The 15415-nt window shown below is 49.0% G+C and overlaps 1 protein-coding gene across 10 annotated transcripts in view; it reads left to right on the forward strand.

Annotated features, from left to right (window-relative positions):
• The window catches only part of Lrp8 (LDL receptor related protein 8), a 72065-nt gene that overhangs the window by 26176 nt on the left and 30474 nt on the right, over window positions 1–15415 (forward strand). For 9 of the 10 annotated variants that reach the window (XM_090334803.1, XM_090334800.1, XM_090334802.1 and 6 more), the window contains exon 3: window positions 6991–7113. In XM_090334803.1, coding sequence (XP_090190929.1) covers window positions 6991–7113 — 123 coding nt within the window. Of the gene's footprint in view, window positions 1–3306; window positions 3322–6990; window positions 7114–15415 lie in introns of those variants that run through there. The other variant, XM_090334799.1, reaches the window with a different exon arrangement.

Below are 15415 nucleotides of genomic sequence, written 5' to 3' on the forward strand. Positions count from 1 at the left end.
TTTCCCCATATAAGAATAATGAAGGCTCCCCTTAAACATGGCCTTTCACATGCACCCCGACGTCCTCACCCTTCACACCTTGCCTGCCTGCCATGTGGCTGTGTCCCTCCTGCCCAGTCTTCCCACATGGGATGGGGAGGGTGGAGGGGAAGGCACTCAGATGGGGATCGGCTGGTGGTTGGGATGAATGAGCACTGGCACCACAGAGCCTGCAGCGGAGCCTGCCCTCCATGCCCTGGGTGTGTCTAGGACACTGTGGGAACTGTGTGCTTCACAGCACTGGGGGTAGCGTATGGACACTGGGCAGCCCCTTTGCAGGGACGCAGTTGACACTATTCACAGCTCACTGGTGTCTCTGTCAGTTACAACTGTCAGGGAGGTTCTCACAAGAGCTTAAGAGTGTGCTGGTGAGTGCTGAGGGCTTAGAACAACCCAGATGGAGAGACTTTGCACCTGAGACACACGGCTGCTGTCTTAAACATTATGAAACCTATGGGGTCTTTGAATTGAGGGTTTCTGAGGAGGGCATCAAGATTGAATCGAATGCTGCTGGGCCCCAAAAGTAGCTGCCAGAAGGTTTGGGGCTAGAAAGCCCCAGCAGGGCTGTTGAGGGGTATTGGGAAAACAGTAGTAGTGCAACTGTTTTTATCTTTTTTTTTTTTTTTTTTTTTTTTAATGTTGGGGGTTCACTTGGGAAAAGGGTTCCTTCTGCTTACGGATGGAGAATAAAGTTTGCCAGGCCTTGTGCTGCACCCCAGCTCCATGCCAGGACCCGCCACAGCCTGAGGGGGTGGCTCTGGCAGTGGGTGGACAAGCAGGCAGGCTGGGCCTCCTGTGAGGGGGTGCAGGTTGCTCAGGGCCACCGGCTCCTCCCCCTCTCACTCCTGCTGTGTTGTTACTGCAGCCAGGGAACACTCCGGGTCTGTCGTCCCCGTTGACTGGGGTGACAGTTTAATAGTAGCTTCCTGGTCTGTCATTTAAATCTGCCTGCCAGGTTAGTAGGCCAGGGGCGGGCTGGCACGCCCCCTGCCCCCACCCCGGATCTTCGTTCTGCTGGCAGTGGTCGTCTTGGCAACGCCAGAGCCTGGCAAGCTCTGCAGAAGGGTAACTGTGCAGGGAGCAGCGCTTTCATCTTCCCGCCCAGGGCACAAGTAGCCCAGCTGCCTTAGTGCTGGCTGCAGGCAGAGGCAGGCCACCCAGTGCTGGCTCAGGCCTGGGAGAGGACATGGAGGGAGCAACTAGAGTCCCTTCTATGTACCTGGTTTGGGGACAGGGATGAGGAGGCAGGCTTTGTCTTTGACCTTCTTCCCTGTTAGAGGAGGGAAGCAACTGCATCCCAGGTCTCTCAATAACAGGGTTGAGCTGGAGTTCTTTGGTGGGGGGGGAGATCTCTCCCTCCCTTCCTTCTCACAGGGACCCAGAGGGCAGAGTCTCTATCCCTAATGCTTCCTCATCCCTTTGACCCAGGCTATCTACTCTGAGCCCTCTGTCAAAAAGTCCCTGCTCTGAAGACTGGGGTCTTTCCATTGGGGTCCCCTGAGCTCCAGTGTGGGCCTTGTATTCTGTGAATAACATCTCTTATTCAGTTTGGTGGGGCAAGCCCAGAGACAGATGGCTTAGTACCAGATTCTGTGGGGTAACTGCAGCCACTCTTGCCTCATGCAGGCCTCATCCTATCATTAGTAGGGTGAGGAGCTTCTCAGATGTGGTCACTTTTCTTGGAATTAATAGATCAAGCATCCTAAAAAAAGAAAAGGAGGGGCTGCGAGTTTGGCCTAGTGGTAGAGTGCTTGCCTAGCATTCACAAAGACCTGGGTTCGATTCCTCGGTACCACATACATAGAAAAAAAGCCAGAAATGGTGCTGAGGCTCAAGTGGTAGAGCTCTAACCTTGAGAAAGTCCAAGGATAATGCTCGGCCCTGAGCTCAAGCCCAGGACTGGCAAAAAAAGAAAGAAAAAAAAAGAAAAGGAATTTCTTGGTCAGACAAGATTGGAAATGCTAGAGGAAACAAACAGGTGTCTACTTGCCAGTATTCTCAGGACCTTTGGTAAGCCAGTGGGCATAGCAGTTCCCAAAGTGTATCAGTCCTAAAGGTAACTAACCAGTGCTCTTGTCTTGCACTCTGCCCCCTCCTCTTCCTCTGCTCAGGGGCATTTATCCATAGTGTACACCCTTACCAAAGCCCAGAGCAAGCTCTGACAGCCCTGAGCTGTGGGTTTTATTGACCCCTGAATAATAGTCTGGTGCGTAGCAAGAGGCTAGATGGCCCCTGGGTGAGCTCAAGGAAAGCCAGGACATACTGGGTCTCTGAGAAGCAGCTTGATACTTGGCATGGCAAGTTGGCCCCTGGTCTGCTGGATCCCAGCCTCATGCTGCTTGCCTTCTCACCATCCTGATGGCCACCAACTCCCTGGCTGCAGTCATCCATCCTCACTCCCACAGTGGGGCTTATGCCTCTTCCTTAAGCACTGTGCCTGCTCCTCTGGCTGTCCTCCTCTGGCTTCCTGGCCCAAGAGTGGGACCAGAAGTCAATTCCTAGGTCCAAAGATAGTTCCCCCACGAGCAAGTACAGCTACCCTAAGCTTGTGGACCTGATGGCCAGGACAAAGCTCTGATTTTAAGCAATGTCTTCATCAGCTTCAAGAAAGGTGTGGGTGGGAATTGCAGCTTGAGATTTCAGATTGTCTCTGGGAAGGATGCCCCGGGGGTGGGAAGCAAGGAGGTGGTGAGTGATCATAATAATTTCACAAGTTCATAGACTGGGTGCTGAGAGGGGCTTAGGAACTAGTCAACATATCATCTCCATCTCCCAAAGAGGAGACTGGCCCAGAGAAGTAATGGACACAGTGTTCCCCACAGCTACTGGGCCAGGGTCGGGAATCCGCACTCCTTAAACCTGCACCTTTTTGCATTTCACTTTATAAAGTCCCAGTGCCATCCTTCGCCTGTTTCCTTCTCATAGCAACCCTGTATTTTCTGTAAGAAAGGACTGGTATCCCTGAATGTTGATGAAAGAAGCAGGTAAGCTCAGAGAAGCTGTATAACTTGATTAAAGTGACATAGTGGCAGAGCTGAATCCCATTGAACATGAATTGCCCGATGCTTTCCTTGACCTGTGTTCCTGTTACACACAGCTGCTCCTGCTCCTGGATTTCCCACTGTCCCCTGTTCTACCTCATGGTCAGCCCCTCCTCACTACCCTCTGGAATCCCAAGTCCTTTGTGACAGTCCATCTGTTGCCATGGCACTAGATTATGATGTCTCAGAGCCTGGATGACTATGTATCATTCCTGGGCTGTGGAGAGCAGGGCTCACAGAGGTAGGCATTGTCCAGTGGGCAGACTGGCATGGAGGAACATAAATCCCTGGAAACAAGGAGTCATGGCCTTGAGCCCAGCTGAGGAATCACCCTGGGAACCGGGGCCAAGGCCAGGAGGGTAGGGTCTGGCATGGCCTTCTCTGACAGCCTCAGGGTGATGGCTCTGCCCCTTGTGGTGGGGACCAATGGGCTCCTTGCTTTGAATGATCTAGCAGTAAGACATTCACTGAGATTTCCCCAAGAGGGCTATTTTGCCTTCTGTCCTTGTGCATGGGAAAGCCATATCATCACATCCCTACACCTACTCAGTAAGGAGATGGCTGTGCCAGGATCCGATTTTAGTTCATCCTAAATCTTTCCATGTGGTTACATATATTTCAGTGGAGCCCTTCCAGGTAGTTCAGTCTAGCTCCAAACCTGAAAGTGTGCCTCCATTTCCCCAGGGCAGTGCATTAGCAAAACACAAGTTGTCTCAAGCTAAGTTTGCTGCCTGCTTCCTCTCAGGCCAAGTTTGCTGCTTGCTTCTCTATCTTGGTTGGTTTCTCTATCTTGCCATCTTGTCCTGTAGTTCCTGGGACCTGAGAGACATCACCTCGTTTGCCTCTCTGGAGATTCTCATTTTTAGCCTGCAGTGATCTCACTTCTGCCATCTACTTTCATTTCTTTGCACCTCGGTTTCCTCTTCCATGAAATGGATCTATGACAGCTACCAGGTTAGCTGTGAGGAGTCTCTGGGATTTGAGGTGAAAGGTTGTAGGCCAGAGCCAGGGTAGAAAACATCCAAACTGGTTCAGACAGTGAACACACCACATCATAGAACAGCCACCCTTGCAGCTGCCATTTCCTGGGCCTGGTGAACTCAAAGCTGCCCGGCAGGACTACAGTGGCATTAATGACTATTCTGGCCTTGCCCAGTGCCTGTCAAGGTTTGGCATACAGAACGAAGCCACACACATCTGAGCTTCCAGAATGCCAAGACAAAATGACCCTTGGAGATATCTGACAGTCCCATACATGGCAACAAAGCCCCTTCATCACTTTCTACCAGCCTGCCATGCTCTCCTGGACCGTGCCCAGACATGCATCCTTACCCATTTGCCCCTTGCTCTCAGTTCACAGGGACAGGGGAGGGCTGGTGTCTCTGAGGTGTTCGGTGAGCCACGATTGGGAAGAGCAGGCACCGGGCCTCAAGTTCTACTTGTTGTGTCCTTGGGCCCAAGATGTGTCTGAGTGTCCATATCTGTGAGATGACAAATGACAGTACAGGCCTTTTGGAATAAGGCACACAGATAGGCACTCATGAAACACAGAAGTATGAGCCCAGGAAACTGAGCTGGGATATTAGGATACATTTATTCGTTTGTTTATTTGGCTGCTGAGCTTCTTGTGGGACCCCCGGGTGCTATGGTTCTTATAGGTACTTTAGGAAGACTGTGGAGCATGATTTTGAGTAAAAGGTGTCACTGGCATCAGTTGATGACCTCTTGGAACAGGGCTCAGGGAGGACTGCTTTAGGGTCCTGGACTGGGAGGCACCAGAACTGCTATTCCTGCCTTGCTGTGTTTCCCCAGACCGGCTCCTTTCTTTCTCTGGGTCTCAGGCTCCCCATTTCTAGGTGAACTCTAATTCTGTGGGTTTCTTCCAATCCTGCACATGCAGAGGCCTCTGTGTAAGGAACATGCAGATGTCCTGCAAAAACAATGGAAAAGAGCAGCAGAGTGGCTATGCGGAGTTCCTCTTCTCCCCAACCTGCTGGGCAGCCCAGAGGGTGAGGGAGAGGTTTATTGGGGCCAGGTGAGGCTCTGGTAGCTGAGGTAGGGCATTTGGCTCAAGAACCTCTGAGATTTACTTTATTCCTTCTTACTGAATCTGACATCATCCCTGTGCCACAGGGTCTGAGGAAAAGCAGGCTGGGCTGGGCTGGGGGATCTGTGAAGATGGAAAGCTGAGGTCATCAAGTGACAGGTTATCAGGTGATGAGGTCATCAGGTGATGAGCTCATCAGAGGACAGGCCAAACCCGATCTGCTGCCCAACTTGTAAATAAACTTCCATTGGAGCATAGTCTTGCTCTTAACTATTGTCTGGCCACTTCCACCCCGCAGAGGCAGTGCTGAGAAGTATCAGACTCTGTGGTCTCAAAGCCCCTACTCGTTGCCCCTTTTGGGAGAAATTTGTCAGCTTTTGCCCTAGAGGGACATTTAAGGAATTGTGAGAGCTAGCAGGAATCCCTGACAAGATCTAGAGATTAGGAAAGGCTGCTTGGAGGGGATACTTTGAAAATTTGGAAGGCAGTTTAGATAAAGGTCTTTTGGACAAAGGGCAGCATGAGTAAGTTATGATGGTTTCCACTGTGGAGCGCTGGGACCACCAGCAGTCAAGATGGGGGATGAACTGGGAAATGTGGGGAAGGAAGAAAGGAGGGAGAACCAGCTGAGGTGAAGAACCTCTCAGCCTGTGGGAAGAGGCAGAATCTAGGTAGCCCTTGACTTCACATCTAGCCCCAAGGTCATTTTTTTTTTGGCCAGTTGTGGGGTTTGAACTCAGGACCTGAGCACTGTCCTTGGACACTTCTCAAGGCTAGAGCTCTACCACTTGAGCCACAGCACTATTTCCAGCTTTTTTTCTATGTATGTGGTACCAAGGAATTGAACCCGGGTCTTCATGCATGCTAAGCAAGCACTCTACCACTAGGCCAAACTCCCAGCCGGAGCCCCAAGGTCATTTAAGGGTGTGACTGGACACATAGCAAATCACAGTGCACACCACTCAAATGCAGCACTCTGGCTCCCTGCCCAGAGAGCTCTTCTTCTCCACCCCACACTTCAGAGCACCTCCTAGACCTATAGCCCCAGCCTGCACCAGGGGTGGACCCTGCATACAGATTCCATGCAGAGAAGTCCCAGCACACCAGGCCTGGGGCCTGCTATGCCACTCACATAGCTTGGGTGACAGGCATGGGGACTAGTTGATGCTGGTGTTTTCCTAATAGAATTTTCCTGTCCATCGCTGCCCTGGGTACAAAATGCTTCACTAATCTTGCCACAAAGTGATCATCTACTTCTAAGATACATGATGTGAGCTCCCTGTGTGTTGAGAAGAGATTTGACTTTAGGTCTGCTTGGGTGGTAGGTGGGGGTAGGGGATGATGAGGGGAGACAGATAGGTAAAGGGACTGAGAGCTGGCTGGTAGAGTTAAAGCCTCTACCATAGGTGATCAGGGAGGGCTTAGTGGAGGTGGCATACTTTTAGGGATGAGATAAAGTGCTGGGTGTTGGTGGATCCTATTCTCCTCATTAGACTTGAGCTCTTTTGTGGCACTATGGAAGATCATAATCTAGCTTTGTGTGTGTGTGTGTGTGTGTGTGTGTATCACGCACGCACATGCGTGCATACACACATACACATCAGTCCTGGGTCTTGAGGCTGGTGCCCTAATATTTGAGTCACAGCTCCACTTCCAGCTTTTTACTGGTTAATTGGAGATAAGAGATGCCCAGGCTGGCTTTGAACTATGAGCCTCATATCTCAGTCTCCTAAGCAGCTAGGATCTCAGGTGTGAGTATCTGATGTCTAGCTTGGGCACATTCTAAAGTGGCACATTCTAGAATGGCCACCTGTGCTTTAGAAAAGCCTCCTGTACTCACCACATCTTCTTCTTGTGCTGTAGCCAAGAAGACCTGTGCAGACAGTGACTTCACCTGTGACAATGGCCACTGCATCTCTGAACGGTGGAAATGCGACGGCGAGGAGGAATGTCCTGACGGCTCTGATGAGTGGAAGGCCACTTGCAGTAAGTCCTCCCTATTGGGTCAGTGGAGAGTGGCTCTTACCCTGGGCCGCACTTTCCTATCTTACACTTTCCTCAGCAGCTTGTGACACTCCTGTGAGGTGATCAATGCACACTTCATGCCGGGCCCTGGGAGGAAGTGGGGGCGGGTCCTGGTGAAGCCAAGTATATCTGGTTGTTGGTTGCTTGTTTGGGGACTTCACAACCCTCTTGCAGGTTGACCCTGCTTCTGCAGCATCAAGAGTTAGAAACAGCCCATTGAATCTTTTTGCTCAGATGTGGCTACAGTGCATCCTCCAGGCCTCCCTGCTTTTATGCTCCAGGAACCTAATCGTAATTCCAGCAGCGCTAAGGCAAATGACTGCGGGTGCTTGTTAAGCATTTACGGAGTGCCACACCATGCTAAGCTCTTTGTGTGCCTTAATTCCCTTTGTCCTCAAAGCATCCTGGTGAGGCAAGTACTGTCACTTTCCAAATTTTGTAAAGGAAGACACTGAAGCCCATAGAGGCTGCGATTTGCTTATGGCTGCCTAGACAGACCTCTGAGGGCCCAGCTCTTTCCTCTGTTTTGAGTGGGCTGAGCTCAGGAACTCCATCTTTCAGGACCACAGAGGCAGCCAGGGGTGAGGTGGAGGGCCCTACACCATACTCAGGGCTTTGTCTCTCCACGCTTTCTTTTCCTGGCTCTAATCCTCAAAGCAAACTTACACCCAGCAGGTCATTCCCTGACATTTGTTAAATTAAAAAGGAGATGAGAAGGGGGCGGGGAAGGACCCAGTGGTCCTGGGGCAGAGCTTTAGTAGTGCAAGCCTGAGACAAAAGGCTGAGATGGGGGGTTGGGGGTGGAACACGTAGGTTGAGGGCTGGTAGGGGACCAAGAAGCCTCTCTTTAGGGGTAGCAGCTGCCCCAGAGGCAGAGACAGGGACAATGGAGGCTGGAGTCCCATCTAGGGCTGCAGTTGGTGATAACTGGGTTTCCTTGTCTCCTAGCAACAGAGCTACCAGTCTGTGTGAGAGAAAGAAAGGGAGAAAGGGAGAACAAGAGCGGACCCCCGCCCCAGACAAAGGGCCCCTCATCATCTTGCCCAGCTGCCCTACCCTCTCTAGTCACGCTGAGAGCCCCATCCTTTCCTCATTCTGCCACATAGCCAAATGCCAGGCTCTCCCAAGGCGCCTGGGCAGGAGGGAAGCCCCGTGCATTGTCCTGAGCTTCAGAAGGAACAAAGCCCCACCACGCCCACTGGTGACTTTCCTCGAGGCAGCCTTGAGAGGGAGGTAGACCTCATTCAGAGAAAAACGGAGGTTTCAAACAGGTTTGGCCGCCTGGCCTCGCCTGCCCGGCCAAGTCATACACAACTGGGGAAGGGAGATACAGTCAGCTGGCTCAACTGATGTCCCTTACTGCCTGGACACTGGAGACAGAAAGCAGAGGGAGAGGGTGTTATTAGTGGGGGCTGTCTTACTGCCTGAGGGCTGTGCAAACCCCCCCATCTCCCAGCATCTGACTCTTGATATTGATGTTGCTTTTCATCTTCCCCTCCATTCCCCTCGTCCTGTCCTGCAATCACCCCGCTCTCTCAGCATGTCTCACTCCTTGTTTTCCCCTCCTCAGCTTTTCTCTCACCACTCTCCCTTCCCAGTCATCTCAGTGTTTGCCTTCCTCCCTCTCATCCATCCCAGCTGCTTTCCTACCCTGTAAGTTATGAGGGGCCCTCCTGTTCTACTTCCCTGGTCTCCTAGATCCCCTCCCAGTTAACAGTTGGACAGCTGGAGGCCCAGAGAAGTTGCACAAACTTATCTCCATAGCAGGTCTCTTTCATAACAAACACAGGCCCCTCAAGCTCTCAGAAATTTGACCTGCACCAGCTAGGTTGTGAGAGTAGCAGCCAAGGAAACACTATGCAAACAGAGAAGCCTAGCTTTTCCTACAGCTATCCTGGTCATTTCCTATAAGCTCCTGCCTGCTTCTTACCCTTATCTAACCCCCCTGCTTTTTAAAATTGTGACTGTCATGGGGCTTGAACTCAGGGTATGAGCAGTGTCCCTACTCTTTTTTTTTTTTTCCTTAGATGCTTGAACTCAGAGCCTGGGCACTGTCCTTGTTTTGATTTTTTGTTTGTTTGTTTTTGTCGGTTGTGGGACTCGAACTCTGGGCCTGGGCACTTTCCCTGAGCTCTTCAGCTAGCTCAAAGCTATGGCTCTACCACTTGAGCAACAGTACCACTTCCGAATTTCTGGTGGTTAATTGGACATAAGAATTTCATGGTCTCTAGTGCCTAGGCTGGCTTTGAACCTTGATCCTCGGATCTCAGCTTCCTAGGATTACAAGTGTGAGCCACCGGGCCCAGCCCCCTACTCTTTTTTTTTTTTTTTTTTTTGCAAGTCCTGGGGCTTGAGCTCAGGGCCTGAGCACTGTCCTTGGGTTTTCTCAAGGCTAGAGCTCTTCCACTTGAGCCACAGCACCACTTCTGGCTTTTTCTTTGTACGTGGAATTGAACCCAGGTCTTCGTGCATGCTAGGCAAACACTGGGCCAAACTCTGTGCCCCACCTTACACTTTTTTTTTGTTATTGTTGAAGACTAGTTTTCTATCACTTGAGCAACAGCTTCCACTTTCAGCTTCATTGGAGATAAGAGTCTCAAGGAATTTTCTTTCCTGGGCTGGCTTTGAATTTTGATCCTCAGATTTCAGCCTCCTCCTGAGTAGCTAGGATTGCCTGTGGCTAGGGCAGGCTGCTTAGAGGAGCTGGCACAAGGGTCAGGCAGAATTTGGGGCAATGGAACCTAGTAGTAGGCTTGCTCACAGCTTCCTAACGGAATAAAAACCCAGCAGCCATCCTGCTGTCCATTTAATTGGCATTGCCATAGCAACCTCCATAGCTTACCAGGTTTCTGGGGCTGTGCCAGCTCCCAGGATAGAGCTCTACTCCCCACCCCTAACAGATATTACAGATAGTAAAGCATAGTGTTTGCTATCTGATATAGTTGGGTCAGGCAGGCCTTTTTGTCTTCGAGACCTCATACATCTTGTTCAGTCTTCCTGAGTCTCTGTTCCTTCTGCAAAGTGGCATCATGGCACCTGCCTTATAGGGATGTAAGGACTCAATGAGAAAATCAATTGCTGGAGTAAATGAGTATTGTGTTTGTTGTTATAGTGGACTCTAAGCCCTCTGCCTCCATCATAGTAGTTTATTAGACTATTAAGACACTTGAATATTTTGGCATTCAGATAGTATGAGGGAGGGGGTGTTGGGCTAGAAAGGCAAGCAGGAATGGGTCCTAATTGTTCCATTCCTTCCTGCTATGTTGTTTGCTCTGCCTGGTCACAATTCCTCTCAGCTCTCTTTCTGTCAGGTTCTGGGTTTTGTTCTCATAAAATATAGCCAGAGTCACAATGGGAAAACCCAGAACATTTGCCTAATGAAAGCAGCATTTCAGCTCTAATTATAGCTCCCTTGATTGGAGTCAGCTCTGACCCACCTTCAGACATGTGTTAGGAGGGGTGCAGGTAGCAGAAGAAAGGGTACTTCAAGGGGAGCAACTTATATAAGTGGGCCCTTATTGAGAACCAAACTCATTTTCCTATTATAAATTAGGAAATGGAGGTCTGGAGGTTTTTTGCATCACTCAGCAAGTTAGGGACTACCCTCGCTAGAAGCCTTCTGCCTGATCCCATAGAGTGTAACTACCATCTTCTCCATGGAAGAATGGTCCTTTAGGTGGAGCCAGAACTAGGCAGAGTGACACTGGTGGTTCCTATCGCTTTTGCTCTAAGAAGTCTTTGTTTCCTTTAGAGCCAGTCCCCATCTGGAGGTTAGCTGCCCCTAAAACTCACTGGAGTTGGCCCTTTAGACTTGCTTGATCAATGAGCAGCTACCAAGAACTTTCATTCTTCTTTTTTTTTTTCCCCCCTTCATTTGTGAACTTATGAATTGGAGAAAGACCCATGGGTTTGGATTTCTGGGGCAGGATTCTCAGGAAATTAGTAAATACCATCAGCCCCTCCAAGGTAGTTTCAAGGCCCCTCACCAGCATTGGAGGTACCTGTCTTTTTGCAGTGGGGTTCTTCACTCTTGCCTCATAGAACTTGAGGCTAACGGGCCAGGAGTGGTAGAGTGCTTGCCTAGCATGCACGAAGACCCGGGTTCGATTCCTCGGTACCACATACGTAGAAAAAAAAAGTTGGAAATGGTGCTGAGGCTCGAGTGGTAGAGCAATAGCCTTGAGACAATCCAAGGATAGGGCTCAGGCCCTGAGCTCAAGCCCAGGACTGGCAAAAAAAAAAAAAAAGAACTTGAGGCTAACGATGCCCCCTTGGACACACCTGTCACAGAAGGATAGGCTGTCCTAGGATGAGAGCTACGTAGTGGTGAAATCAGATCTATCCACCAGCCATTCGAATTTACAACTCATGAAAAAGAAAGTTGCTTTTTCTTTTCCTTCCTTCCTTCCTTCCTTCCTTCCTTCCTTCCTTCCTTCCTTTCTCTTCCTCTCTCTCTCCCTCTCTCTCTCTCTCTCTCTCTCTCTCTCTCTCTCTCTCTCTCTCTCTCTCTCTCTCTCTCTCTCTTTCTTATTTTAGTCAGTCCTGGGGCTTGAACTCTGGGACTGGGTGTTATCGATGAGCTCTTTAGCTCAAGGCTACCACTCTAAAATGTTGAGCCACAGTGCCACATTCAGTTTTCTGGAGGTTAATTGAAGATAAGGGTCTCACAGGCTTTTGTACCCAGGCTGACTTTGAACCGGGATCCTCAGGTCTCAGCCTCCTGAGTAGCTAGGATTACAGGTGTGAGCCCCCTGCACCCAGATAAGGACAGTTGTTTCTTGTGATATATGTTTGTTCTAGACTTTTGAATATAGGGATTTCTATGTTTCTTCATTTATTTATTTATTTTTCATCAGTTGTAGGGCTTGAACTCAGGGACTGGTTGCTGTCCTTGATCTCTTTTGCTCAAGGCTAGTGCTATATCACTTTGAGCCACAGCATCATTTCTGATTTTCTGGTGGTTAATTGGAGATAACAGTCTCACAGACTTCCCTGCCTGGGCTGCCTTTGAACTGTGATCCTCAGATCTCAGCTTCCTGAGCTAGGATGATAGGTGTGAGCCAGCAGCACCGAGGTTACGTTTCCTCATTTAAACTACCCATTCCATTAATCATAGATTTCTGATACCTGGGTTGTTGTGGTTTGTTTGTTTCTTAAGAGGAGCTAGCATATACAAAATTGTCTTGCCTAAGAACCTTAGCATTAGTAAATAAACAAGTCTCTGTGACTCTAAATCCCATACTGTTTTTCCTCTATCTTGTTGCCTGGGGCCTCGATTGAAAGTAGGCTTCAGCCTGCACAGCCTGCCAGAACCAAGATATAGGGGCCCTCTTATAGCTCAGAGGTGCTAGGGACAAACCAATGGAGAATACTTTTCTTATGAGCAATGGTTAAGTGCAGTAAGTTAAGCAGTGTAGATGGGGGATAGAAGTCCAGCTGTGTTTGTCACCATGAGATTTCAAGTAGAGATCTTACCTTTATGGGATTTGTTGTCTTCATCAGCAATTCCTAGAGCTCTGTAGTACCGAGGCCTGGCCTGGAGCCTGGAGAGCCAAAGTCAGTCTTAGTTACATCCTAAGAGAGGCAGGCAGTGGGATTTCAGGAGAACCAAGCATTGGAACACCAGTATCCAGTTCCTGTCTGAACCTTTGGCTCCTGCCATTCTATATGTTCATCAGAATTTCCTCCAAGGCCCTTTTGGCTGGGCGTTCCTAGAGTTTTGGCTGTTTGGGAGTGAGGGAATGGTGTGCACCACTGCTGAGTCCTTGAGAGCCTGTGATTAGAGCTGTCTATTTAGGGACACAGCAAATGTCTTATTAATTATAAAGAAGGGAAGCAGACGGATTGTTTAATCATTGTCCTTGCTGAAAGGTTATGCTATTAACTGTATAAATATTCATTAAAAGTTCAGCTGGCTGCTGGTACACTGGGGTCTGCAAAACCAAGCATCAGGATGTGGTATATATGGCCAAAGGCCCTTTCGTCATCTGACCTTTGAAGAGGAGAGTTTGAGGCTAGATCTTGAGCACACAAAGTTTGATGGAAAGGGCAGGACTGTATTTAAGGAATCAGATTTTTTTTTCTTTTTTGTGTGTCCTGGAGCTTGAACTCGGGGCCTAGGTTCTGTCCCTGAGCTTTTGTTGCTCAACATTAGCACTCTACCACTTGGGCCATAGCTCCACTTCTGGCTTTTTGGTGGTTAATTGGAGATGAGTCTCATAGACTTTCCTGCATAGGCTAGCTTTGAACCATTATCCTCAGATCTCAGCATCCTGAGTAGCTAGGATTGTAGGCATGAGCCATCAGCACCCAGCTGGGACTCAGATTTTGCCTCTCAACTGTATATTTGGGCCAGGTCTTGGTCTTCTTGATCCTCAGTTTCCTCATCTCTATAATGGAGTACTTATCTGTAGAAATGCTGCCTTATTCAGTCTAGAGAACACTACTGACATGTTAGTTCCTTGTGAAAAGTGGCCCTAAATTTGGGACCCATATCCTGAAGGACCTGCTTATTTGTCAGGGTGAGGGTAATGGTGTGTCTTAGTTGCCTCTGGCTGCTGTTAAAACCATGTCTTAGGTGGTATCGTTTGAAGATAGCAGAAAATCCATTGGTTACAGTTGTAGAAGCTACGGAATCAGTGTACCATAGATGGTGCCACCTTGCCAAGTTCTCATAGCAGAAGGACAAGGGAGCTCTTTTACAAGAGCATTAACCCACTGAAGAGGTCTCTGCCCACATGACTTAATCATCTCCTAAACACCTCACCTCTTATCAATCCTCATCGAGGATTAAGTTCCAAATTAATTGAGACAATGGTGGGGGGCAGGGGAAAGAGTGGGCATGAGCATCCTGACCGTCCTAAAGTAAATGGGAAATAAAGTATTTGGTACAAAGCAGCCTGACACACCTTCGAATGCCTGGGACAGAGTGTTCCTGCAGAGGTTCATTTTCCTAAGATCTGGTATAGGGATGAGTGGTGACCTGCTCTTTCATCCTGTTGCTCTCAGGGGCTTGTAAATGTCTACAACGCCTGTATCACTTTTATGCTATCATTGTATGTGGAACAGATTAAATGTCTTATATGTTTTAGATGTACAGAGTGATAAATTCAGAGGCTCTCACATAGAGGTACCTTGGAATCACCTGGCCTGGAGGTGGACTGTTCACTAAGACACAGATTCTGTACTCTGCCTTCAAATCCTAGAATCGGCTCATAGCTAGGGTCCAGTAACCTGGACCTTGACAGCTTCCTGGCCTCCTATTCCTTGTTCTGGGAACCCTCAAGGAGATGCTGCTCAGCTTCAGCTTCTTCGTGTTCTGGGGGGACCCAGAAACACTTACTTGAGGTTCTGTGATATGTGACTGATAGAGGTCCCTCCCCTGGAAGGAGCACAGGTCTTCAAATTTCCAGCCCTTCTCACATCACAACCTGACATGACAGCCCAAGGAAGTTCTTTTAAAATGTTACTGAGTGCCCGTACTTCACCGAGCTCTGCCTAACAGTTATTTGCAAAGGGAAACTTCCATAAAATGAATTTTGAATTCCCAGTGGACTTCTGTGGACTTTATAAAATGTGCTTCTAAGGATAACGTGGGGCCCACACTTGAGTGGCCAAACATAGCATTAGTTTCTGTGGCATAGTGTTGTCTGAGGCCCTTAATGAAGACACATATCCCCTGCCTCACTTTCCTGTGATTGTTCGCCATCCCTTATAGTCTCCACCTGGCAGTAGATATAAGAGGAGAGGAAACTGGTCTGAGGTCAGAATTCAGAGTTCAAAGTAAGACCACAGGTTGTCTCTGCCTCTGGAGAGCAACAGATTATACCTAGTCTCTGGCATCAAACACAGCTGCCTGAATTCTCATACCATTCTTTGCCAGCTGTGTGACTGGCTCTCAGTGCTTACCACACCATGTCTGGTCCACAGTAGTACTGAATAAGTATTCATTGAGTGAATAAATGAGACTTGGGTGGATGATAATAATAATAGGGAACATCTAGTGAGTACTAGGCTTAGTTTCTTGGCAATGCTTTGTAGACATTAACCTGGTCCTCATAACAACCCTGTGAGACAGGTCGTAATGCTCTCCTCATTTTATTGGTATAGAAATAAAGATTTCTAACCGAAGTCGCATAGCCAGTGAATGATGGAGCTATGATTCAAACCCAGCCAGCCAGGCTCCAGAGCCCAAGTCTTCAAGCTCCATGCTGAGGACAGGACGTAATCCTTACCCCGATGTGCCTGGCATATCCTAGAGACA

The sequence above is a fragment of the Megascapheus bottae genome, chromosome 6 (assembly GCF_031878675.1).
Source record: "Megascapheus bottae isolate mThoBot1 chromosome 6, mThoBot2.hap1, whole genome shotgun sequence".
In the NCBI taxonomy this organism is placed as follows: Eukaryota; Metazoa; Chordata; class Mammalia; order Rodentia; family Geomyidae; genus Megascapheus; species Megascapheus bottae.